At 39.0% G+C, this 27,706-nt stretch overlaps 1 protein-coding gene across 5 annotated transcripts in view; it reads left to right on the top strand.

The window, feature by feature from the left end:
• The window catches only part of CNKSR2 (connector enhancer of kinase suppressor of Ras 2), a 205,389-nt gene that overhangs the window by 150,590 nt on the left and 27,093 nt on the right, over window positions 1-27,706 (top strand). For all 5 annotated transcript variants that reach the window (XM_066176932.1, XM_066176933.1, XM_066176934.1 and 2 more), the window contains 5 exons: window positions 1,288-1,361; window positions 3,834-3,905; window positions 9,648-9,715; window positions 14,160-14,260; window positions 15,447-15,984. In XM_066176932.1, the coding sequence (XP_066033029.1) occupies window positions 1,288-1,361; window positions 3,834-3,905; window positions 9,648-9,715; window positions 14,160-14,260; window positions 15,447-15,984 (853 nt within the window). The remainder of the gene's footprint in view (window positions 1-1,287; window positions 1,362-3,833; window positions 3,906-9,647; window positions 9,716-14,159; window positions 14,261-15,446; window positions 15,985-27,706) is intronic.

The following is a 27,706-nucleotide window of genomic DNA, read 5'->3' on the forward strand; positions in this document are numbered from 1 at the left end:
GATCAGTAACTCTGACTCCCTCCTCTCCATTTTCCCTCCCTTGGCTACCACAAGGTTTTCATGGGGGCAGTAATTTATGCCTACAAGTGCAGTGAGTGGTCAGCAGCCGGGTCCAAGGAGCAGCTGGAACCTTTGAGCTGTGCCATACTTCCCGTGTGGAGGGCAGCGCTCTCAGCACCTTTGTGTCCACCCCCATTCCCAAGTTTCCCTGGAATTTTCTGAGTTTCAGTTATTTTTGAGACCTCAGCTCCCTCAGCACTGTGTCTGTCATCACCAGTAGACTCAAAGGGTGGTAGGGGGTGCCTCAGTGGCAGGTGAACAGACAGGCCAACACTGCTCTTGCCAGAACTCTGTTCCTCTAGGCAACCATTCAAAAAAGAAATAGCAAGATTATTCTAAAATCTTTTTGATTTTAAAATACCTGCTAACGCACAATCTGTTAAAACCCTGTACCTTCCACATAATGACTCCAGCTCCAGTTTTACATGCTGATTTGTGCCTTTTACTTACTTTTAGGAAGGCATATATAATCATATGAACTGCATATGTGGTGTAATTAGCCATTTAAACTGTTAGGAAAAGATGTATATTAGTGGAATTCCTTCATATACATTTGTGTGTTTTCCAGCTTCATTTCTATGATCCTGTATTAATTTTGCATGCAAAGTTGTGAGCAGTTAAATAACAGAGTTTGTGTTATTGATGTAATAGTAGCTTAATATAAATAATGCTTTCAAACTGTGAAAAGTCAAGGGAGATTGTGTAGCTGATAAAATAAACTGTGTAAATCTTCAGAAGAGAGGGGAAGAAGGTCAGATATATTCTGAGTGTTGCAGAGAGATGAAAGTAGCTGAAGAGATACCATGCCTCTTAGCTGTGATACATAAAAATGATCAACAACACCCATTGAAATTGCTTTTTTTCTCTGTTTCTTCCACTAGGCTGCATTTCTCCTTGATAATTAGTCCATTTTCCCCCCAAAACTAACTAATTACAATAACTAATTGACTGAATACATTTGGTCATTTCGTATATTTTCAAATGTTGGTTCAGCTGTGAAATTGTTTCAGAAAATTCGGTATTTAATTTTGTATTTTTCACCAAAGGATCTATCTTGCTGCTTTGGCAAAAGTCCCGGTGACTTCTGTGGGAGGTTTGCCAGAGCAGAGCAGACTTTATTATTCCTTTTGTAAGAATCAGGCAGGAGAAAATATTTGTAAGTTTTCAGCATGGTGGGGGTTTTTCCTGGAACTTTAGTTACAGTAATATCTGGAACTATCTTTGCAGGATGAAAAAGCAGAAGGATTCATCAGTCTACCTGAATTTAAAATTGACAGAGCCAGTGAATGCCGCAAGAAATAGTAAGCATGCTTAAAAATAATGCAGTAATACAGTAAATAAAGTACAAACAAAGGACAGTGTTTTCCCTTAAAATGGAGATAATGGACTTTGTTACAATTGTCATGAGCTTGTATCACAGAATAAGCTCGTACAAAAAAAGCAAATTAATTTTTTGTGTTGTGTGTGTCATCTTGCCCAAAGAAGGCTGTTTTTTCACTTCATCATGAACCACAGTGCTTGACTAGACCAAAATGAATTATGAGCAAGAAGACTGCTTGGCTGCTTATGTCCCTTTATTTTCCTTTTTTTTTTCCTTTCTGTTTGGGGTTGCTATTTTTTTAATTTGTTTGTTGGGGGTTGGAGAGTGTTTGCGTGCTTTATACTCAGTAAAGAGCTTTAAGCATAATACAGAGACCATCCAAATAAGAAAGTCTCCAAGTTCATGGCCAGGCATCAAATATTTAATGTAACTCCAAATTAGTTAGTGTCATCTCCAAGTTTGCTGAGACATTGTTTCAGTCCTGAGGCAGAGTAACAAAAAGAGGATGACAGTGATTTGTTGGATTTTTGTTATATGACCTAAAGATCTCAAAGAAGATTTCTTCTCACCTGTTTATGCTGCTATCCAGATTTGTGCCATTGCACAAATCCATTTATTATTTAGATAAATTCAAGTATATATAGCCATGTGACAGGTACATGCTCCCATAGAGATTTTTTTAGAGTAATTATTCAAAATTTTTTTGCCTTGCCTTCTAATGATTTGAACATTTTTTTGATCAAGACTGTAGTTGCTGAAATCCAGACAAAACATCATTTTCAAATGTAAAATGGTATGAGTTGTAGTACCTACAGTTCTACAGAAAGCCCTAACCTTGTATGAGTTGATCTATATCTCTTTAGGATCAACTGTACACTTCAAGGTGGTCTCAAAGGACAGAAGATAAAAACTGCATTAAAAAAAAAAAAAAAAAAAAAAAAAAAAAAAAAAAAAAAAAAAAAAAAAAAAAAGATGCATTAGCTTGAGCCTGTTGTCCTGTATCCTTCGGCCAGGTGGCTGAAGTGCTTAATTTTTTTCTTTTTAGTTGCAGCAGCAGCATAAAGTCAACTCATTTTTCAGAATTGCAACCTGCTTAAATTGTTTCAGTTTTACTTGATTTAGTGTCTACTGAATAGCAGCACATAAAACATGGTTATTAAGGTTCTTTGCGTGGGTGGCAGATAAAAGGAAAAAACTCTCTAAGAATCCAGATGACAGATGCTGTACAGTTTTAAGAAGTCCAGTTTTAGGTCTCAGTAACTTGATGATGTCTTTCTAAACCGAGCAGATGTTGCTGTACATCTGCTTTGACTTGCATAACACTGTTATGCTGTCATGTGTTAGAGGAATCCTTTCAGTCTCAATGTCAGGTTACCTTCTCTAGCAGTAACTTTCCTGTTATCAATTTCATTTGCCTGATTTCTAAAACATAGATGTGTGTACATCTGTGTGCACACAGACGCGTATATTGAAAATTGCAAGCATGAAAAACATCATTACCATTTTTCTGAGACACAATTGATTAGAGAGTGAGAATTCTTATATTACATTATAGATATATGTGTGCATATATATAAAATCCATTATGTCTCAGAAAAATGGTGATGATGCACATCATGTATTATGTTTGCAGTTTTCTTTATTTTCTTTGGGACTGTTACATTTTTTGTTCCTAAGAGACACCTCCAGATTATTCTCAAAATTATTCTTCTCTACTGTAAATTATTCATTATTTCAAATGCATTTGCTGGGTCTTCAGGTACTTCACCATAAATCTTTATCCAACATAGTTAAAAGATTCTCTCTAGTAATTTATTTCATAATATGTATGAAATGCAGTAATTCTTTCAGCCCAGCCAGGTTGATTACTTTGGTGGAAAGGAAAGATGAGATGTAATTGCCCATTGCTTAGGATGACCTCACGAACACACTGTTGATTTATGACAGCTTTTCAGAAGTCAATCAGCACATCATATTTTCCTGCTTGAAATGCAGTCATTAGAGCTAAAGGTAATGTCAAAGTCATTGGGATGTGAGAAATCACAAGGATTGAGAATTTTACTTTTGTATTGAATTAATTGTTTAGTCAGTTTTCTCTTCAGAAAAAATTGACAGCTATATGCATATCAGCAAAATTATCCAATACATAAAATTATATCCTTAACTGATGAACGTGATAAAGTTCATCAGTCAAGTACACTGCAGGTGACGGTTGAACAATTATTTATGCACATAGGAATCAAGGAGTATTTAGAAGGGTAGCTGGAGAGCACTTTACTTGGTGAAACCTGGCACAATCCTAAAAGTTGTATGTTCATATACTGTTTGGGGGCATGCAGCAGCTCAGAAATATGAACTCATCTCATTCCTTGGTGACCATGTGATCTTGCATTTCAGAAAAATTAAGAAGAGTTGTGCCATTACATTTTTTAATTATGTTTTTCCTCTACAGTGCATTCAAAGCCTGCCATCCTAAGATCAAAAGTTTTTATTTTGCTGCTGAACATCTAGATGATATGAACAGGTAAGGAAATCTAGCAAAGTTCAAGGACCCATTCCTTTAATGTGACACTTCTTGAAGCTACTAATAACATGGTAAAACAAACTTCTTGTTACTCTAAAAAGATAATTTTAATTGCTGAGAAAATAGGTGCAGAGTAACATTGTTTCTGACTGGCTTTGTATGTTAATTATTCAATTCATGCAAAAATTACCTCTTTTTTGTTACAAAGATTTGAAATCTTCAGAAACATGATTCCATGTTTCTGAAAAGAAATAAATAAAGTTTGTGAAACAACATCCAAACACAATTTCAGAATTCCTGGTTTCTGGAATTGGCTGTTATGGCACCTCCAAAGGTGAGGTATCTCCAACTCTGCTTCCTTATATACTCTCAAACACATGTGATGCTTCCTCTGGGAGTCCTTCTGTTTCTTGCCCTGGAGGGAATAAGAAGTTGGAGATAGATTTAAAGAAGTCGCTATTTTTTTATGCCAGTCATGAAAAAGGAGTGGGGGTTACAAGTAATGAATTTTGCAGATTCTCTCTACTTCCATGAATTTTGAAGTGACATTTTGCTTGTATTGGATTTGATAGGGAAAATTTCAGCACTTCAGAAAAGAACAAGGACTTAAGTCTTAGTTCTTTGCGTATTGAATTTTGCTGTATCTATTCTTGGCCACTTGTGCAATTTTTCAGAAAAATGATAGAGACTTCAGCACAAAATAAACACAATTCCTCTTAATTCATTTGAATGGTAAATTAGAATATGAATCTCATGTTTATTCAAATATTAGGGGGTTTATCTCATTTATTTTCGCAATATAAACTGAAATTAATTATGTTCAAAATAATATACCATTTTCATCAAATGACAGAGGACACAAACAAAAATCTATTATTGCAACCTGAGAAGTGTTCTGTCTTAGATAATGTCTGCTGATATCCTCACTGACGAAAGTTGTTTTTAAAGCAGAGGAAAAAGGAGCTAAAACTGTATCAATAAAACTTAGTAGTTTCCATAATCATGGCTTAATCTCTCCTGTGTGTACCTAGATTCAACCACTTGGCAGAGCACCTTCAGGATACTGCCAGTTTGTTACTGATAATATTTGGGTGGAAAGGCATGCTGATACTATGCTGTGCCTGCTTTCCTTTAGAAATAGCTGTCTGTTAACCTTTTTTCAGCAGTTTGTGCATGACTGAGCTCACTTCAAAAGTCTCTTCTCAGTTAGAAAACTTAAAACCTTATTATTTGTTTGTGAAATTTTAGGCTTGCCTTTACCTGATAATTCTGTCAAGCCAGTCACTCAAAATGCAGTTTGCTGCACAGCAAACAGAATAATGGCATGGTCTGTATACAACATATCCTGAAAAATAGCAGTAGCTAAATCATTTCTGTCAGCAGGTTCTCACTCGGTATAAGGCACCTTCTTTTTAAGCATAGAAATTTATATATTTGTTCAGTAGTTAGAAAGCAGCAGCAAATGTGCATCAATATTTTAAAAACAAATTGCACAGTGTAAAACCCAGGCATTAAAAGATTTTTATCTTCCCACCACAAATAGTCCTTTTATCATATTTTGAAATTTCTGCTTATTAATTCCTTTAGAATGAGCTTGACAGATTTTTGATCTGAGTTATACAGATGTAAATTCAGTCTCTTTCAAGGTCTGTGGAATTACTTGCAATTCTTACATTTGAGTTGCCATTGGAGTCTCACCAAAGAATTTTATTTTTTCTCTTTCTTTAGTGTTTTAGAAAAATTAGTTCACTTTCACAAATATTGAATTAACTCAATAGATTGGAAAGAAGTAACTAAAAAATAGTCTTTCAAATGCATGGATAATAAAATATTTCCTGTCTAAAAGTATTTTATTATCCTAGATGCCTAGATGAAGTAAAACACAGAATAAAACTATGAAGTTAAATTAATATTCTTTTGATCATTTTATGTTCTTTTTTTTGTCAAGTTTCTGACATAGATTCTATTTATGTATCAGGCAGTCATTTCAGTTTTGTTTATACTTGAAGCAGAAGAAACAACAGTAGAAAACTGCTAATACATAGACTGACTGAAAATTGAAAATGGATCAATCCCTTCATCCCTTGTATAAAATGATTCAGTTGTTTATATATAAAAAAGTTTACCAGCTATGAAGTTTTTGTTTGTGTATGTCTACTCGCATAAAATGGGTATTTTAATCTCAGGTAACTCTGTCACTGTTGAAATTTTCTTACTACTTTTATGACTGTGCCACACCATTGTGCTGCTAAGGAGTCTGAAGAGCTATAATCACTGAACTTTGTGCTGTAGCATCTGAAGTCCCTTTAGTTTATATGGTCCCACCAGCAAAATGTTCTTTTTACCTACGAGCTTTTTCTCTATGAGAAGGACAGACTATCCTTTATAGATGCAAAGTACTATTTTCTAGTGTAAGTGTACGGTCATGGAAACGTGTTGCTTGGAAATTCATTGTTACTCTCTTCACTCTGGTTAAACTGCATTCACATACTCACAGATACTCTTAAGGTATCCATATTCCTATGCAGCAAGTTCATCTTTTAGCCTTAAGTTTTATGATTGAGAAGAATTTGACGCCCTGCTTTGACTAAAAGTGATCTGACTAAAGTGAATTTGACTAAAATTCATCTACCTGAATGTGAGATAAGAGAGAAATGTTTCCTACTAGTTTGTGAGAGTGAGAGTACTGTACGTCCTTCCTTACAGAAATTACAGGTCTGCAGAAAGTCAAAGGGTTTTACTTCTGTTCTATGTGTCATAAAACTGTTTCAATTAAATACTGACAAGAAATGAATGTGCTGTTCTTAAAAGGAAAAAAAAAAGGAAACCTGAATGACTTCTGCAGTACCAGTGACACTGTATTTGTTGTCATACCTAGAAAACAAATCTTATAATTCTCACAAGGCAATTGAAGCTGTATTTGCTATAAAGAAGCAATATTTTCTTGGCCTCTTGCCCTCCAAAGGCTACGATGCCTACCAGGACAAACACACTGAAGAGAAGAAAGATAAATGTCCTAGGACTTTGTATCCATTAATATGCATATTAAGAAACATTTCTGTGGCTGTATGATTGGAACTTTTGTCCCCAGTGCATTCTAATGCAGGCATTCTGCAGGAGATCTGTACATTTCCCTTTCGGTACAAGTCCAGTGTGTTGGACTTCTCATACAATTCCAATTTCAATGAACTAGAACTCTGGCCATGCTTTATTGAAATATTATTAATTCTCTAACCATTTCTGAAGAAGCTTTAGCAGCAACATGTCAGAAAATATGCAGAAGAAGTCAATACCATGCCTTTAGCTTCGAGATTGGCAAACTACTCAAAAGCTGTGGTTGTTCACAGTTTACAGTTTACAACCACATCAGTACCTTCTGCTTCACCCCACAGGCACTGCAGGTTGTGGTCCAGACCTCAACACAGAATTCATTGAAGTTGAAGTCAGTCTGCTCTCTCTCTCAAGAGTGAGAGAATGGTACTCATTAGGCTGTACTTTTCAGGAAATAATGTTTTTGTGGAAACAGTTCTCTGTAAGCAGCATCAATTGTCTGTCAGTTAAGTGTTCATTAATTTGTTTACCTCACTAATAAGCACTCTTACCAGGAAATGCTATCTCATGTTCAGGACAGAATGAAGGACAGGAGAACTTTTATAGCAGCATTGTCTAGTGCTTTGTGTTCAGCAGCCCCACACAATGGGGGTCATAAGTGGCTGTTCCCCGCTGGCAGTGCAGGTGAGGGTGGTAAACTGGGGGTTGAACTGGGAGTGTGAAATCCTGAATAGGTGAGAGGGAAGCAAAGCACCATCCCCACTGTCTGCCATGCCATTTGACAGAGCAGATGCTTGTCATCTTGTGCTGCTTTACCTTTTGTACACACACAAGTCTGTGGCCTTTGTGGTCCACTCCAGCACGGGGCTGGAGTGCTTTGGGTGAGGTCTCTGCCTCTGTGCCTCTGATTTGAGCTGGCAGCTGAGTTTTATTCCCCAAAGGAGGTCTTCACATATCAACAATATGAGCCTAAAAGATAGCTTTGTAGTGGGTCATCTTTTGACTTTGAAGATATAAAATCATTGTATGAGATGAGGTTTGTTGGATTTCTTTTCCTGTGTGCTGCTTGTTTTTACAGCTGTATGGCACTTCCTGACAATTACAACTCAAATTTTAAGTGTCCTTTTCAGTTTCCCTATTCTTTTGGCAGAAATTTTGATTGTGTGGTAACGTGAAGTATTCTGCAAGCACTTTAGGAGTAAATCACTAGCTTTCTTCCCAATGTAGAATGATTTATGGACCATTAACTTGGTTTACAGATCAAAAATATGGTTACTGTTTGTGGAAGGACAGTGATAGTCAGTGGAAAGTGTCCCTGCCCACGCCAGGGAGATTTCTAACTAGAAGATTGTTAAGATCTCTCCAGCCTAAAGCATTCTGTATTTCTCTGACTCCATGATGACAGGAGTCAATTTCTAGGAAAGCTACTGTATTTTACGACTTGATGCTTGCCCTGCACTGCAGTGTCTTGAAGACAGGCATGCAGGTGTCATGACAAAGCTGTGTTCTCTGCTGAAACAAACATCCTGTTTTGTGCATGCAATATGCAAACAGAACCCATCAGGCACAGGTTTCTGAAGCAGGGGTTTCCCATTCCTGAAGAAAACACAAACCTGACTGGAGTTGTCTTTCTGTATACCCTAGCAGTTAAACTGCAAGCCAGTAGGTTGGCAAACCAGGCCTGTCAAATCCTGACTATGGGATGACTGGAGCAAGTAATTCCAGGTTTACCATGGAATGGACAACACGGGAGATTGCCATGGTGGTTTAAAGCCTCGTTGATGAAGGACCTGATTCAGTGTAAGCATTTGGCTAATGAATACACTGAGAGCCCCATGGGGGAAGAGCACAGGTTGAAGCTGCCCTGCTACAGACAGTTCAGTGTATGCTTGGCAATGACAGCCCTACTAGGAGAGAGCAGCAACAGCAATAGCTCATTTTGCTTTTTTGGCTTGGGTTTTGGGAGGTTTTTTTGTGTTTGGGTGCTGGGTTTTTTTCTATGGTTTTGTTTGGGTTTTTTTTTTTTTTTAATTTGTGAAGTTTATGGAATCACTTTTTCAAGGCTAAATTGAGATTAAAGCCTAAGATGTGAATTGCATTGAAACAGCTATCTTTCTCCCTGCACTTCTCTGACACAAACACAAAAGTGAATTCTGATATGCCTCCTTCTCTTTGTACACAGCGCTGTAGGTAAGCTCTAAAACATAATGGCATAATTAAACCACAATGTCTGTTTGGGAGTGAACCTGTTCTTTTTACTGCTGTTTTCTGCTCTGTTCCTTTGCTAAGTTGCCAATTCAGGCCTTAAAATATTGCTTAAATCTCTGAAAAGTGGTATTTATTCTTAAGAAATCAGAACAGCAGGAGTATTTGTGTGATGGCATATCTGTGAGCAGCAGACTTAACAGCTCTTTGATTATCTCTAAATCCTTTTTTTTACAGATGTTTGACATCATGCATGGTTTTCCATTTGAAATAAAATCCTTGCTGTGAAAACAGTTTGTTCAACATCAAAACTGTAGATCTTTGGAGACTCCCTGAACAAGAGTATCAAAGAGAACAGCTGTCTGATATGAAATATAACATAGTCCTTAATCTCCTTCAGATGCTTCTAGCTTTGTTTTTGCTAGAAATGCATACAAAAATTAAGAGGCTGGATCGGTATCATTGCTTTTTTTAATATTATTTCAGATGGCTCAACAGAATTAACATGCTTGCTGCTGGCTATGCAGAAAGAGAGAGGATCAAACAAGAGCAAGGTAATGTGTTGTTATTTTGGTTCTTTCTGTCAGCTCTTATCACAAGTTCATCTGTTCTCTTTTCCCTGCTGTGTATCAGGCCTCATTCTCGTCATCTGAGAGCAAATCACATATGGGTATCGCTGTTGTTGCTTTAGAGAATTCCTACTCTGTCAGGAGTTTGGATTAACTCCTTCAGACTCTGATCTGCAGACACTGGATTATTTCTGAGAAGACTGCAAAAGACAGCTAAGAAAACAGATATACTGCCAGGAAGCTTCACTGTGTGGTACCAAGGAATGTGTCCCTTATCCGAAGAAAGTTAAAATCTGGAGGCTAAAAAAAGATTTCAAACATTGCATTTGGTGTTTGAATTCACAGAGGGCAGGAGTGCGTGAAATTGGTCTTGGGAACAAAACCATTTTTCTAAAGCCTGTTGAGATAATTGGATTTACTGTAAGGACTTTAATTTTAAGGCCACTTAAATTTTGTGATTTCTGCTAGTTTTACTATATTGCAGTATGTCCTACAGCCCTCTTGGCATTTCACTTGGAGTTGTAGAGTTACAGCATTTTACATGTTTATTTTTTATGCCTAATATTTCATGGGTTAAAAAAAGCAGCATGTATAAAATAATGCATTGCTTTGCTTTGAACTGTTGCAGTAGAACCTGTGTTTACAGGCAGAAAAAAGAAAGGGTCAGTCCAATTGTGTTGTGGAGGTTGTTTCTTAGAATTGCCAGTGCCATGGATGCACAGGAGGGTTCTTATCCAAGTATCTGCTTTGGCCAGCAGATCACTTTTGAATTCATGCTCTTTTTAACATACGTACCCAGCAGCAGGCACCAGAAAATTGCAGTGGTTGTGATGATCCAGAGCTTATCCAGATGCCTGTCTGCCTGCTTCCCATTCAGTCAAAATCCCAGTTTTTAATTCTGTGGCTCTGAAGCCTTCATCAGAAAGATTTTGGGTTTTGGCCCAAAAAACTCATGTCATTTTTGGCACCAAGCCCTCTGCATTCACACAGCCCAGGGTAGCAGCACCATGCTTAGTAATCTTCAGTCATGTTCTTAGTGCCTCACCCAACCTGGAAATCAGTTTGGGAATCCATATTTCCTAAGCAGCACTACAACAACCTGTTTGAAAGAACCTGTGTACCATCTGTTGTCACTACCTGAAGAGGCTGTGAACAAACTCTGAATCTCAGAGTCTTTGAGGAAATCCTCTGTTTTGGCTTTCAAAGCCAAATTATGATTTTTATTGACAGTAGGTTGGCACTAGAATTACAATACCATGTGGGACAGTAAGAAAAAGGTGTATGTTATAGTAATCCTGTCCAAGTGCACAATTACACATGATACATCTTTCAAAATCCAGATGGACGTGGAGAAATGTTTTTGCTACAAAGAAATCACTGAGTAATAAAATAGCAGATGATCCAGCTAGACATGAGATGATGTGCATTCAGGCCTCATGTAGCTTATTATTTAAAATGTCTCCCTTTTGAAGATAATCAGTGAAACCTCACTGACTATGGAAATTACATCCCAGGCACTGACAGAGTTCTTTATTACCACTCTAACACTGTTCACTCATGTTGATTTGTTGCAGGCAGGTAGTTAGAACTGTTTGTGTTGCTCAGTTGTGTTTAGTGTGGGAGGCAGTATGGCATTCCCCCCTCACTGCCGTGCACTGTTTGAATACCTCTGGTGATTTTCCTTGGCTCCCAGCACAGGGGCTGTTACACAGCCCAGTAGTGTCCCTAATTAGCAGAGGCATGAAGTTAGCTAACTAAAACCTCTCTCTCACTTCAAGCATTTTTGCAATTAAAAAGACTGTGAAGCTGGAATTTTCTATATTCGGTGACTGTACCAATTGTCATCTGCATATTTGATTTGACAAAAGGTCTTTTATTTCTGTGTGGCTCAGCCCCTTGCAACAAAGCTTTATAATACCTCTGAAAAAATTCAACAGGAGTTGTCAAATCTGTCTCAATTAAGAGTTGAATGGTTCTGAATCTAAAGTGCATAAATATATTTCAAGAGCTTCAGAGATGCACGAATCACTGAATTGTGGGTGTACTGCTGAATAAAATGTTACATTCTGTACAGAACAGTTTTATAAAAATACCTTCAACTTTTCATATGAAATACAATGCATGTTAGCAATACATCAAGGGACTTCCTTGGATGGAGAAGTTATATACTTTCCAGTCATATAAATCACAGGGAAAAAATCCCTAGTTTATATAAATAGAGTATAATTATTCAGGAAATGGCAGGTTAGTGTTGGTTTATGTATAATATATTCAGTCTATTAGTCATTGAGAAAACTTTCAAGATATGCCTGATACATAGAGCTTGTCCATCACTGAATTGGACACATCTACGGAGAGAAATACAGCAACTGTTTCATAGCATCATACATGTTTTAGATGGAGTCTAATGAGTCGGTTTCCAAAAGCAGAGCATTTATAAATATTGGTGGGAGGCCATTTTCATACATTTTAACTGAAAATTGACCCCTGTTACTGCAGAAATATTCAAGACAAGTCATAGGCTGTCAACAGAATTCCCTGTCTGAGTTAAGGTGTGCAAAAGCATCATTGTTTTCTTGTATGTGGGTTTGACAGCAAGAACACTTTCGTAGTTTTAGCCAAAATTGGAACCTGCACTGAGTCTGCTAAATTTTGCTTTCAGAATAAACAGTTGAGCTCCAAGTCTGCAGAAATGTCACTTAACAATGCAGTTCTGACAGGTCTCTCACCACACATTGCACCATTAGGCTTTGCTGCAGCAGGAAAAAGCATGCCTGCATGCCAGTATTTTCAAGTGTTTTAAGTTGCTGGAAATAAGTTTTCTTAAAACTAGAATTTATTTAGAAAAAAAGAGTTTTCAGTGATCTTGTCTTTGATTCACCAGAAATTAATTATCTGCAGATATCTAGAGACATAACTGTTAGGATTGTTTTTATTTTGTAGTCATAAAAACTTTATTTATGCAACTTATTTATTATACTGTTTAAGGAGTATGTCTCAGCTGTTAGCTTGCAGGAAGCAAATCAGAAGCCTTGGAGTAAAAAGAATTGCTATTATGTGGAAAAATTAAATAGATAAATAAGGCTGTCCCCCCCAATATTAAAATTTTAAAAAATACAAAACTATAGAGACTCCTGTTTCAAGATGGTGGTGTTTAAAGGTAAGTTTATGTTTTAAGTCTTGAATAAGATTAAATATGGTAGATCATTGATCATACAATACAATAATCGTAACAAAAAATCACTAACAACAAAATTACATGTTGTGCCAGCTTGAATTTTTAGTTTAGATCATTTGTGAAGCAGCAATCAATCTTTTTTTCCTTATTCATCAAAGAGAGAGTAGTAAATGATGCACTTTGTTGAACACTTGAGGTGAAGTGAAAATTGCCTGTGATTGATCTGTGAGTAGTCTGAGCTATAGTGTCCTGTTGTACAATAATTTACCCTAATACTGGAAGGTAATAGAGTCAGAAACAAAGTGACAGCAGAAATGTTTGCGTAAGTCTTACAATGTGCAAAAATGTTACGAGTTGTCTGTCTTGAACTGGGTCAGCAGTTAAGTAGGGTTTTTTTGTAGGGAATATTAAGGTTCAGTGTCCTTTTAGTCAGATGCTGTTCTGCTTCAAAAATATTTGTAATAGAATAAATATAAATTCCCATGTAGTATATTCTTCTATGTGTTTTCCCCTACAAAATAAGCTTGACTTAGACTTGATTTCCTGAAATAATGAAATGTTGTAGCCCATTAAACTTAGCCCACAAAGCTGTGTCCTTTAGACTGTCTCATCCTTCTTTTTACACTCTGTTCTTAAATGTCATTGTCATATTTTTCCTCATCAAATCACCTTTATGTTCTTGCATGGATAACAGGGCAGTGGCTGTTTTATGAAGCAGATATATAATATAAAGTTTTTCTGTCTTGCCTTAAATACAGCTGTTTGTTATTAGAAATTGAATTGAAAAACATGTCTAATTGGTAGAATATAATGGAGAAAATGGGTAGAAAAGTAGCACTGGTTTTTTGTATGTGCAATAACCCCTACCTTTTTGATTTGCCAGTCAGTTAAATACATTTGTTGATGGTATCTGCAGTCAACAAGACTTGTATTAAGAGTATTCTATAAACTCTGCATTTCTAAGGTGTGCACAAGAGTTAAATTTGTGGCTCATTTTCAGGTTGTTTTCCAGTAGCTCTGTAATGGAACATTAGGTTTAGGATACCCCATAAGGTTTATAATTTTCCCTCTTCAGATTAAGACAATTCCAAGTTGCAGCAGCCAACAATGACAGCATCAGCATTCTGGTATTTCACTGCCAATAATACCAAAGGAGGAATTTCCAGTTGCTTTTGTGAAAGCAAGTCTGTGATACAAAAACGCATCAGAACATGTTGGCAGATTTTGACCTGACCCGTACATCCCTTGTAGATTACTGGAGCGAGAGTGACAAGGAGGAAGCTGACACCCCGTCCACACCGAAGCAGGACAGCCCCCCGCCCCCGTATGACACGTACCCACGGCCACCCTCGGTGAGTCACCTGCAGCTGTCCCTAGGAATGTGTGCCCAAAGGGCCACCTCTGCCTGCTCTCCTGCCCAGGAGCACACACCTGGGCCCAGGATAGTGCTCGGCCGTGTGTTTTGTAAGCCAGTGCTTGACTTAAGGCATTTGTTGAGCAACGCACATTGCAGCCTTCAATGGCCATCATTGCTGTTTCCACTGGATTGTAGAGAACAGGGATTTATAATCCCACTTGCTGTACAAAATAGATGAAGTTAGAGAGTTCTTTCTTGTTGTTCTTCATTCATGATGGACAGCTACTCATCCATGCAATCCCTCACCACCCCCTTATCAACTTTCTGAGAAAATGTTATTGCCTCAGGAACAACACAGACTCTTCTCTAAGGCTCCAGCAGTTGTGCTGTGAAGCTTTACACTAACAAATTACACTTGAATTTCCAGAGAAATGCCAACATAAAAATACTCTGTCTTGTATTGCAAACAGCGATACCAGGTGTTCCGTTACTGCAAAAAAGTAGATTTCTCTTATAGAGAAATATGAGTTAGAAAAAAAGGGTGATTTTGTTATTTTTTTCTTTCTTCTTGAAGCAGTTGTTGATGTAAAACTGTATTATAGACCTCTAACTTACTCTCCACTGGAAATTTTTAACTTTCATCTCTACATACTCAGTGTTAACTAATGCATCTTACTTGAATAGGGTTTTTGGAATGAACAATTGGGAAATTCAGGGGAAAGAAAGCATTCATGATGTTTAACTTGAATGCATTACTTTATCTGACTAAATTATAGACCTTTGAATGACAGTACTGAAGCACTGCAAGCATGATTCCAAAGAAAAGCAAGATAGGATAACAACAGGCATTTGGATAGCACTTTTAAGTTTTTGAATGAGTCAGGTACATCTCTTCTCTGTCTTCCACAGTGCCATATTTTGCACTACTTTGCAGAGTTTTCTGCAAATTTTCTTGGCTTATTTTATGGATTAAATGACATAGTAAAGATACTTATGAATAACTGTCAGTATTTGACCTACAGGTGTGACATGGGTATGCGTTAAAATTAGGATCAGGACAGGCTATTAGGCAAGTCTGCAACTCATTAATGAATCGGCGATAATGGAAGGTGGCAGGTTGTTATTCAGCAGTAGGTCTCAGTGTGCATTGATCTGATGACTGCTCATTGCTGACGTTGCAGATGAGCTGCACCAGCCCCTATGTGGAGCCCAAGCACAGCCGCCTGTCGTCCACGGAGACGTCCCAGTCGCAGTCGTCGCACGAGGAGTTCCGCCCGGAGGTGGCGGGGAGCGCCACCGAGTCCCCGGTGCGCAAGACGGCGAGCCAGCGGCGCTCCTGGCAGGACCTCATCGAGACGCCGCTCACCAGCTCGGGACTGCATTACCTGCAGACGCTGCCGCTGGAGGACTCGGTGTTCTCCGAGGTGGCCGTGGTGTCCCCCGAGCACCGGCGGCAGTCCACCTTGCCCACCCAGAAGTGCCACCTGCAAGACCACTATGGCCCCTTCCCGCTGGTGGAGGGCGAGCGGATGCAAGCGCTGAATGGGAATGGGGGAAAGCCCCGAAGTTTCACCCTGCCTCGGGACAGCGGCTTCAACCACTGCTGCCAGAGCCTCTCAGTCGGGGCTGCCGACCACCACGAGGAAGCACAGCAGAAGGAGGTTGAGGAGGAGGAGGAAGAGGAAGGCAAAGCAGCAGAAGAAAACCAGGAAGATAAAAGTAAGTATGGGATATTTCTGTGGCTTTTCAAGTGTCCTGTTTGTGTAACGTTGAGGTTGTTTTTCCTTTTTCCTATCAAAAAATCCCCAACAGTCTTTCAACATCCCCCATGTTTTACCAGGTCCCCCTTGTTGCACACCTCTTTGGTCTGCCTTATGTATGAGGCCTAATAACCAGAGTGCTGCATGACCTCTCACAATCACCAGACATTTCCCTGTAGGCTGGTCACCAATCACCTTCTACTAGTAATTCCTAGTTTAAATGGATTTTGCTTCCACGCTTTCTTCACGTTCACGCTTGCGCAGGATTCTCCTCCACTGGCGCACATACATTTCAGGGACATACTTAGTTTCCAGCCAACCCCATCTGAGCTGTAAAAAACTCTCGGTAAACCCTGGAGTGCAGAGTCAGGCTGTGATTGTGTAGCATCCAGGCAGGCAGGTCACAAGACATCTCAAAATCTATAAGTTGAAAAACAGAGGGTATTTTCCCCAGTTCCTCTCATTGTGATTTATAAAGAAATTAAAAAAGCATTTCAAACGAACAAAAAAAAAAAAAAAGTAGAGGACAACTGTGACCAGGAGGCTTAAAAAAATCATAATACTGAGTAACTGTCAGTTACATGGCACATAAACTCCATAGACATTAGTGCTACTTGTCAAACATAATCCAAATAATCAGGGATTAGAGAAGGTCCCTGCCCCTCCTGAACATGTAAACACATTTTTGTGTCTGTTTCATGCTCTGTCCTTCGCTGTCATTTGTGGAGCTTCTCAGCATGTGCTGCTAGCAAAGTTGAGTCCACACCCAGGTTGTAAGGTCAGTCAGTGAAACCTGCACTCATGATTTGTGGGGTTACACTGCAATTAAGTTATCTGAAGTGGCAAAGAAGGCAGGATAGCACTTGAAGCTCTCCAAGTGTCTTTGCTATCTGTTCCTTCAAATTCAGCTTTTTCACTGCAGTAAAGAAGTACAAAAATGGTTAAGAGAGAGTAAAGGGTAGTGAAAGCTTTGTGTGATTAACTACCTACATAAGTTGATTCATTAAAGTTAGCACCTTTGTTGAACATTAAAATTCATGTGAAGGTTATTTAGTATACTTGGGAGAAATCAAAAGTTTTCCTTTGCCCTTATGCTTTAGGCATTACCTTCTAAACATCTCCAGTTCTTTACTTTCTTCTGCTGCTTTGAGAAAACAGTGGTTTCTTCTGCAGATATTAAATTTGACAGCATTGAAAGTTTAAAAAGGCACTATTTCAGTTGTGTTCATGCATGAAACTTTACAAAAAACTGATACATTTATTAGGGTAGTGTTAGATTCTTACTGACTGTGAAATGAAGCTGTCAATTAACAGGGTTAAATTTCATCAACCATGCAGAACATTTTGTCCTATTTTTAGCCTTCAGTTTTGGTTTTCAAATGGGTTTTTACAGATAGCAATATAAAAATATTTTTTAAAAAAGTCCCTAGTGAAAATGGAAAGGGTCAAGGAGACTTTCCACTGGCTTTGCTGTGCTGTTTGGGCACGACTTACCGATCCTGTTGCAAGGTCTAAGGTTTTAAGTGTTTTAAATGTCAATTTCAATGCTCTTTGTGTACCTGGTTCTAGCATTTTATAGCATGCTAATTACTAGTTAAAGGCTAGTGCTTGATTTAATGGACTTGGGCTTTTCTCCATCCTTCTATACTAATTGCCAGAAAAGGAGAACAAAGGTGTAATTTTTGAACTGGTCTCCCTGTATACACATATTTCGAGTGAGGAGGCTTCCTTGGTTGAAGCTTTAACAGGAGATTATTTTTGTGACATTGATGACCAACTAGACAAGTCAAGTGCGCACGATGAATTGTTGACCTTGAAATTATAAAACCAGAAGTAAAATACTGCCTTGTCTGTTGAAAAGTTTAAGTGTTAAATTGCTTGTTGCTATGACTGCAATTTTCTGTTTGCAATGCTGACTTTTTCCAGTGCCCAAACCAATAAAAGGCAGGAGGATTTCCTGCAAGTGGTGTTCTTAAGTGCAAAATTCAGTTTCTGAGCTGAGAGATTTGCTTACGTCTGCTAAGTCACTAACAGGATGGGTGACTTTGTGTGTGCTACCTCACTGCCTCCTTCGTTTCCATTGCTCTGAGAAAATGAAACATTGCAACTGGCTGGAGAAAGGAAATCCTCTCTCTCTCAGAAACGTCTTAACCTCACGTTGAATGTTCCCTCAGAATCTTTTAAATATATTTATTTGCCTTACACGTTTGTGATCCTGACATAGTTCTGGGCTCTTGGATGATTATGTGTGTTCTTGTGTGTACATGTGTGTGTTTTAAAGCTTAATCATTCCTACTGCTTTTTGTGTGGGACAAGAATGCAGCTCCTTTGCTGTTGTCAGATGTCATTGCCAAACGTTTGTTTTCTCAGCTTTCTGTTTTTACATTCTCACTTTTAGAACCACATGAATTTAAATTAAATAGTAAAATGCAGTCTTGTTTCTTCCAACTTCTCTTGCAGAATTGTTTTCAAATAACTGCACCAAAAATGAGGAGCTCCACACTTTTTTTAGATGCTGTCCCCAGTTGCTATAATTTAACATAATTCTGTTGACTTTGTATGCTGATTTGCTACAATTAAACATCTTTTCTCAGTCAGCCACCACTTTATGTCTTAAGTAGATATTGCAAGACTTTACCAACCCTGCAAACAGTTCTGTGTATCAGCTCTGCTACAATGCCTAGATATATATGGTAAATTGAAAATATGAGATGTCTTTTTCTATTTTTTCCTGTCAGGACCTAACTTTGTTGTGTGTTCTTTTTGTCCTGTTATATCACATTAACATTGCACTGCTAATCCTTAATGGATTGTTTAATTTCCCAAGTGACTTTTGTGTAAATCATTTAGATGTTCCATATTGACCCCATCTTGTAATGGTCTCTTGCTTTGTAATCAAAGAGGATTCTCTTGTGGGATATTTGAGCTTTTCTGTGTGTTTGCTCCTGGCTATGCAAATGGAAAACCATGTTCAGACCTGTGGCACCAAACATGCCCCTTGCTGTGCTGTTCAGAGGCAGCCTGCACACAGAGAGCAGGTTGGAGGCTGTGGCACAGTGTTTGAATTTCTGTGATTCAGTTGTGAAGGAAAAGTTGGGCCTTTTCAGGTTTGTCTTCTGCTAGTGGGAGGTAATAAAAAGAGACAGCAGTGTATCATGACACCATCACCCCCTTCCCTCTGGCCCCATCTCTGTCTGCACTCTGTGTATCAACAGATTCTGCCTCTTAATGCAAAGAACACTTTTAGAGAGACTGCTTCCAGGTTTTGTCCCAGGGAAGCTTGTTTCATTTTTTGCTTTATTTTTTGAAATTATCTTTGGTGGTCGTTTTCAAAGACTTCCCTGGTTTGTGCGTAACTGTTAGTAATTAGGGTTTAATTAGCATTACTGTTTGTGCACTAGGATTTCAGCATCTCAAGGTAGCTAGCTCTCTGCAAAGTGTAGTTGGCTGGTGATCCTGTCAACTTAGCTGCAGAAAAACCTGCACCTTTTTTGCATACTCCCTGAAAAAGTTTTTGGAGAGCAGCAGTGCCAGTGGGAGCCTCAGGTGCTGTCATCTGCCGTGAGACTGCTGGGAGAGGACCTCTGCTTCTGCCTTCACGTTCTGCAGGATTGACTGGGCCTCTTTCCAGGGAACTCACACTTGGGACCTGCAACAGTGTGGAAGGGAGCTTTCCACTATACTGGCTCCATAAAATCTATTCAGGGAACGTGGATAGAAAAGCATTGATGTCTGTGTTTGAGTTTGAAAGGGTATTTTCAGCAGGAAGAAATGACTTAGATTGTCTTCACAGTGTTAAACCCCATTTTCTTCTGTGTTGTTTCTTGCCTCTTCGTTCTGCAAGTTTTCAGTCCTTTTTCTGCACTCTTAAGTACTATAGTTCTTCTTGACGTGTGCTTAAGGATTTTTTTGTTGCTACCCCATCATCATAATTTTAGAGTACCTTCTATATAGCATGGACAACATTAACAAAGTCTCATATAAATTTTAATAAATCAGTGGCTGCCCTTCTGGGGCAATTAATGGCTGGGAGCTGCTTGTTTGCTGTGATGGTTTCACCCTCCAGCGTGTTTACAAGATGTGACAGTCTTCCTCATGTAACTTCTGTCACCTTTAAAAGATTTCACAGTGCTTCTGAAGGCTGGGAAGACTCACAGGTATTCCCTGGCATTTTGCTCCATCACCACAAGCTCTCCTGCAGGTTTACAACATCTCCTGGCATCCCATGCTTAGTCCCATGCAGTCTTGTGAATGGTGCCTCAGAGGAACACAGTAGCCTCATGCTCCACTCTCTGAAACTTGCCTTTTGACCCCAAACTACTGAAAACACTTGTCAAAGGCCTTTGACGAGTGCAGGAGCTAATGTTGGCATTCTGCAGCTCTGAGGGATGTCCAGTCCCTGTGAAGGGTTTCGGGAAATCTCACCTTTATGTCAGGGAGGGCTGGTAATTGAAAGACGTATGAAATGACAGTGCTGAGGTACCAAGCCTGAGTGGTTTTCTTCTTTTTTTTTCCCCAATAAAAAACTACAAACCAGCAAGAGAATAAGGGACACAGGACAGTTTCTCCCATGTTGCAACTTCCCAGTTGCAGAAATGAAATTCAAGGTGGCAGTGCTTTCACAAAACAGGACAGAGAAGCTAAGGACTCCCATGACTGGCAACAAGTATCATAGCACGGTGCCCAAGAAGGTGTATCCATGGGGCGTTTGCCTTCAAGAAGGAGTTAATGCTAGTGAAAAATATACTCTGAATAAAGTCAGGTATTTCAAATTCTAAAATACAGGTCTAGGGAGGCTTCCCTCTTTTTAATGAGGGGGCTGTAATGCACGGTGCAAATGGTGTGTCTCAGAAGGATCAATGTTTGCTAATTAAACACGATGTTATGAAGTGGTACCCTGTGTACACTTCTAGGTTTAGCTTCTCTGCATTTTAGGTAGAGTGTCTTCACTTTGGCAGGTTTTAGGCAACAGTGAAATGTGGGAGTCAGGATGAATAATGCATAAAGCCTGGATTGCGCACACTGGAGTTGAGAGGATGTGTGGCTGAAATTAATAGGGCAGTTTGCTTTTCTGACAGGCTCTTTCCATTTTAGAGAGAACATCATTAGTGGTGTCCCGTCATCTGACCCCCTAGTTTTATCCTCACTGACAGGCAAGGGAGGAAGTGTTAAGATACTGTATCTTCCCCTCTGGGATTTTTGCCCAGGAGTGTCTTAGACAAGCAGAGCTATGAGAAATTGAGGTAGTATTTCACATTAGAAGTATTCCATATGAAACTGGTGAGTAACACGAAGTGCAGCACCTTCTGGGACACTAAGGAGGGTGTTATTCTAACTTACTGCATCCACTGTCTGTCCTGTACAATAAGAGCATTTGCTAAGTTGGAGTTTGTTGTTTTGTTTTGGTTTGGGTTTTTTTTGCCTGACATCCTTCTGGGCAACGCAGCCCATGCATGCTCAGACACTGGAGTAGGTTAATGAAATGTCAGCTTTTTTCTGAGCTTTGTTTTTGTGATCTGATTTTTCATTCCTAATTCCCATTTGAGCCTTCCCGTGGCACCTGGCTGGGCATTTTCACTCCTGTGGGCTGAAGACCATCAGCATTTTATGCCTTGTCTACTTGTCCCATTGCCTCCAACACACTGTTTTTTGCTGTTAACTCAGATTGAGTTTACCTAAAAATGCTGCCTAATTATGTTAAAAAATATGACTATCTTAGATAAACAACTGGGAGTAGGTATGTTCATTTCTGAGCATGTTCTTTAATTAAAATTTAAAATTTATTAAATAAAGCTTTTTCAATTCTCATATGCAAAAGCAACTCCACTGCAGGAGTCAGTTTGTATTCTGAACAAAAATTATGGGATACAAAACCTCTATATCCTGATTTTAAATTGCAGTTCAAGGGAAAAAATTGCCTGCAGTGTTTGAAAGCCAAATATTGAATCATTTACTGAGTAGCAATTCAGAAACCAATATGAGCTGTCAACAAAAATAAGAATAGTTTTAATTTTATGCTTGTTAGTGTTTATACATATACATGCATTTTGCCCACGAATACGTTGTTGCCACATTTAAAATTTTATTTGATTTCCGTTGCCCATGCTGCTAAAAATGCAAAGGAGAGATGAATTCCTACTTTTCTTTGGGTTTTAATAGCCTTGGGTGTCTTTGCCAATAAAGGTCATCGGCTTTTGCCTGAAATATATGGATTAAATTGCCGTTTTATAAGCAAAAGAAGTTCACAAGAGAATTTCTTACCTGGCTATTCTTCCAAATTGCTTTTCTTGCTAAGTTTCCTCAATTCAGTTACTAAGTTCGGGGCTGTCAATGTAGCTATGCTACTCCCTAGCAGAGATCCCTTTGGTTTCGGTGGTGAAACAAGGAATCTATACATGTGAGGATGTATTTCTGGTGGGGCTTTTTAATGCTCTGCATTCATTCTCTTGCCAGGTGTTGTGTAACCAGTCTATTTTATGTTTAATTTTTCCACTTCTTGGTGTCAGCAAGCTCTGTCTCTGCTGCTGCCCTATCTGAGTCTGGCTGCAGAGATGCTCTCCTTGGGAAAAGGTCACTCATAAATGGTAAAACACTTCACAAGCAACAATGGGAAGACAGTCCAAGTCCTCTAGGGAGGGCTCTGTTTACCCCGCTGCTGTTCCTTCCTACTTTGTTGGCTTGAAAAGTTTTGGTAGCAATATTAAAAAAGCCCTTTTTTGTGCCTGCTGTTTCCACTCCTTCAATTCTGAATGTGCTTTCAATTCTGAAACTGTAATCAAGTTTCCTAAAAGAACATGTGTAGCTTTTTTGGAAATCATTTTATGGATGAAAAGGAAAATCCAACTTTTTTTTTCATTACCCCAGAATTTTCCATTGAAAAGAGGGTTTTCCTGTACTAAAATTTAAATTTGCATTCATTTTGATTTCAAACATGATTTCAAATGATTTCATATTCCATAAATTTTCAATAATTTATATAAACCTTCTCACTGAAACCTACTAAAAATTGTTTTAAAGACATTCTTAGATTTGACTACTGCAATTTAATTGAAATTTTTCCATGACAAAGCCATTTCTCACTGGGATTTTTGCAGAACTGGGAGAGTTCCTCTTTGAGATATCGCAGGGACTTGGCCTAATCTGAAGGTTTCTAAATGCAAAGGAAACAGGAATCTACAATTAAAAAAAGTTAGCGTCCTATCGTTTACACGAGAATGTTCTTTTGAAATGTATAATTTGAAATTTTCAAAGCTAAAAAAGGATTAAACCCTTTCTACAATCAATGGCAATTAAGTCAGAAGATGGTGGCATAGTACCAGTAGGACTAGGGGAACAGAGGAGTGCTAAAGTCTTTTCAGAATGTATTCATTACATCTCCAGGTGGTACCATCTGTTGTGTGTGGCTCTCATGTTCTTTCAAGGCAGTCATTAAAACAAGGATGAACTTGAGTCAGTAGGGCTTGGAAGGACATGGGAGGGATGTAGTTTTATTAAACTACCACCGTGCTGAATGTCTGGAGGGTCACCATGCAAACATGCATTCTTGTTTAATCAATGTTCATCATGGAAAGCGGGATGGGATATTAAAGACTTCAGTGCAAACAGTCAGCATCCTGCCAATTTTTTTTTTTGCTGGGCAGAAGACTCTAGAAAAGCCATGTTTGTTAAAAAGCAGTTCAGTTAAATCTGTTTTTTAAAAAGAAGTCCTCAGAATTTTTGGATTTAAGATGAATCTTTTCCTGGAGGTCTATGCAATCAATGTTGTAGGATGATTTTTTGTGAATTGTCCTCACGTGCTAGCCTGGCTGTCTCGCTGCCTTTCCTCACAGTCACTAGCTGCTGCTCCAGAGGGTCACAGATCTTGTTTCTAACCTGCCAGTCCTATGCAACTTCCTTGGATACCCCTGGACAGCTAAAATGGCACTAGATGCTTATTTTTGGCATCTTAATGTCCTTTCTGGTTTCCTTAACCTTTCCAGTGCAGGAGGGCAGTGTACATAGGCTAAAATCTTGATTCCTGCAAAGACCCTGGCAAAGCTCTAAGTGTGATGTGCATGTCTTGGAGCCAGGGAGCTGGAAATTATTTTGAAGATTATCCATTGTAGCACTGCCATCTAAGTCTGGAGCTGCCATACCTTACAAATCTTAAACACCCCTGGTGGCGGGCATTCTTCATTCCCTCCAGACAGTGCTTTTTCCTCTTTGTTGTTTTGGGAAGGAATAATTTTATTTTTTTTTTTTCTGCGAATGGATATTGAATTGTTCCCTCTTCAATTTAAGCCCAGCATTTCCATTCTCTTATGGCACAGAAAACAGACTGCTCCATTACAGCAGCCCTTCTTCCAAGCTGAAAGGTTGTTGTGAAGTTTAAAAGTTGGTTTAGTTTTTCCTATACTTAGTGTTTGCTAGGCCTCTCACTCCTCTTGCTGAGCTTCCCTGGGTTTTCCAGGCTGACTCCCATCCCTTCTGCCAAGGCAGTGTCCAAGCTGAGTGCAGCACATCTGGTAGAGACCAGAAAGGTTGCTCTGCCCTGGCTGTTTTATGCTCTACACTGTGATAAGCCTCTGTTTAGGAACCATACTGTACTTCATATTTCACTTGAGGCTGTACAGTGTCCCAGCTGTACAGTGTTTTCTGCTTAGTGGTTGTTTTTCTAATTGTAGTTGTTCTGATTTTTTTCTGGGCCTCTTCCCTATCCACATTAAGTAGATACGTTAATAAAAGCCTCAGCTGAATTAAAATGTCAGATTAATTGGACTAAAACAAACCAACAAATATATATGACATTTTGTAGAACTAACAGCCTGAGTAGGTTAAAAAAAAAAAAAAAAAAGTCTTGCAGACTAACGTGGTGTTTGCCAGGCTCTGTGTCTGTTAGCACAACATTTACCATATTGTTATATAAAACTTGGCAAGGCATTTCGTCCCTCCAGATCACTCCCGCTCTGAGACTGTCCTCCAGCAGTCTAGGAGATGTTTCCTCACACTTTGGTGCCTGTGGATTTTAATAAGTTTATTCTCTTGAACTGTTCAGGGTATTAGTGCCATCTGGGACTGTTTGTGGATGCACAGCAGCCTCAGGGCAACCCCACATAGTGCCGCCCCTCCCTCTAACAGTGAGTGTCTCCTCCATCTGGGCTTGGCTTTTGCTATCAGAGGACATCTTGGATAGGGAAGGTGGCTAATATTGTTCGCTTCAGAGAGCTGAACTTCTCAAAGGAAAAGATGGTTCCCTGTGTCAAAGACCTTCTGCATCTACATAGCCATGGAAGATGTTACCTTGAGATAAGTGGGGAGCAGGAGGCTCATTCTTTTGTCACTTGGGATTCCATCCGTCCCTCAAAAGTGTTTAATGCTCAGAGTTCATAGTAGCCATGTGTGTTTAATTGGTAAGACCTTCTGTTGTTTTTTAACATTAAGAATTTCCAGTTCTTTTGAAAGAAATGTGATAATACAGTATTAACAAATAAACCAAAAAAAATAAAAGGCCCTGTAGTCAGGCAATTTTGCAGTTCTCATTCATTATTAATTTAATAGGTTCCTAGCTTTGTTTTTAAAACACATAGTTCAAAAGCAAGAAGATAAATATTTTTGTCTCCTTTTGTGCCCCAAATTTGCAAATTTTGGAATCTGTTGTTGATGATTAACAGTCCAGCATCCTTGTACTAGTATGTTGCTATTAAATACCATGATTTTGTGAACAAAGCACGAAACAAGTTCTCTGCAGGATCTTCCTGCATTTACATAAAGAAAATGGCTGCATTTTAGGTAGAATTTTTGCTTTCTGGATTCACATTTTGAATACTGCTGGTACAAAATAATACTACCTAATTATTTCTTCTCTTCTGGATTCCAGAGAGGTAAACTTTGGGCTTTTGAAGTATTAAATATCACCACTGATTTCTTTAAAAGTGTTTGAGTTGTTATCACCATCAGAGAGTGGGGAGAGAGGCTGCCAAAAAACTTCAATTTAAACCATCTTTCAACCAGTTTTTGAAATATTCATTTAATCATGAGGTGATTTAGAGACCTCAAGGAGGAAGCAAAATTAAGGAAGCCTCACTTAGGAGATTTCTCCTGGTTGTAAATTCAGGGATGAACAGAGATCAGGCAGTGGCAAGGGCAGGAAGTTTACCCTCATCACTTCACCCAGCACTGCTGATGGGAGTAAGAAAGAAAACTCAACTGGGGATATTTGTGCGTTTAGTTCAAGGTTAAAAGGAGGTCAGATTTTGAGTGAGGAGGGATAGCTTGGGGAGGCTCCAGGAACATCTCCTGGTGTGATACCCAGGGGCTTGGCCACGCCAGAATCTCCTGTTAGCGGGATTTATAGGAGAGTATAAAAGACACTTGAAGAAAAATTAGACTCTTCTGTTTTGAAAACAGCACTTGGATCTTTATGGATTGAAAACAGCACTTGGATCTTTATGGATTTCATTATTCCTAAAATTTGGTGGAGGTTTAATGTGTGGAAGGATGGGTGGGTGGATGGCCCTGAGCAGCCAGTACCTGAGACACCTGTAGTTTCTGCTTGGAGGAAAACAAGAGTGGAGGGGCAAGATTTTGTATTCGACATGGATTTGGCTTTGCTGCCAAGGCTGTCAGAAGGCTGTGTGCATTTTTTGAGTGTCCCTGCTCCTTGAAATGATGGGGAGTAGGAGGTTGCTGAGAGTAACCCAATGAACAAAGGAAAGCACACACCCCCAAGGTGGTGGAGGCTTCATTTACCCCTTTTCTTGAAAAAGAAACTGTGCAGTCTGATCTGTAGTACTTGGGAATTGGAAACATCAAGGTAACTGGGGAGCAGATTGCAAAATTGAGTGGAGTGAAACGGAAGCAAAAAGTAGAAGACTAGAAATGGGGCATAGATCTGTAATGGTGAGGATAGGCTATGGAACGAGTTTAATTAAGTTGTGATTGGTTTTTGAAATCCCATCAGCTTCTAATTCTCTGTGCCACAAATGAGGATGATAGTGTTGTAAATCTTTCCCCAGTTAGAAAAACTGTGCTAAAAGTATTTTGTTTCTACAGTGTCACATTTGTCTTGCAGCATAGCCTACTGTAAAATGCACCTATGCTGCTTTAGCCCTTATTTCAAAGATTTATGCCGTTTAGCGTTTTGAGCCAAGGTGAGCCACACGGATGGGTTTTATGCTGGGCCCATGTTCTGTGCATTGATCATGCCAGTGCATTGAAGTATTTCTCAGCCCAAATTGTCTTCCAAGGAGGAGACTCTGGCATAACCTCATTATTAAGGTGAAAACCCTGTAAGATCAATGTCCATAATTAGCTGGGGCAGCAGTTATTTTTGGCCCCTTAGCCCTTGTCTTCTGAAAGTACTAACTGAGACTTTTTCTTCAGATGGCTTACTCAGTTGTACTGTATGGAAATAGAGTAAATGTTTAAGAGACAAATTCATGAGGCTGTTTCTTTATTTTGTCCTTGTATGTTCTGCATTTCTCTAGTCTGGTGCTGCCCATCTTTAGCACTGTTATTAATGACCAAAAGTGTACAGCCAAATCTTCATCTCTGGCCCTCCTGGGTTTCACTGACATCCGTTTCCTCCTTCCAAGGCCAATGGTTGTGGTAGTTTCAGATTGGGTTGACCAGGGGAGATCGTTCTCTGCACTTACACTTCTAACTGTGGATTTCTGGTTCTGAAATCCCCCCAAGGTTTGTGC

This window comes from Chamaea fasciata, unplaced genomic scaffold (assembly GCF_029207755.1).
Source record: "Chamaea fasciata isolate MVZ Bird 193981 ecotype frontalis unplaced genomic scaffold, bChaFas1.0.hap1 SCAF_2, whole genome shotgun sequence".
In the NCBI taxonomy this organism is placed as follows: domain Eukaryota; kingdom Metazoa; phylum Chordata; class Aves; order Passeriformes; family Sylviidae; genus Chamaea; species Chamaea fasciata.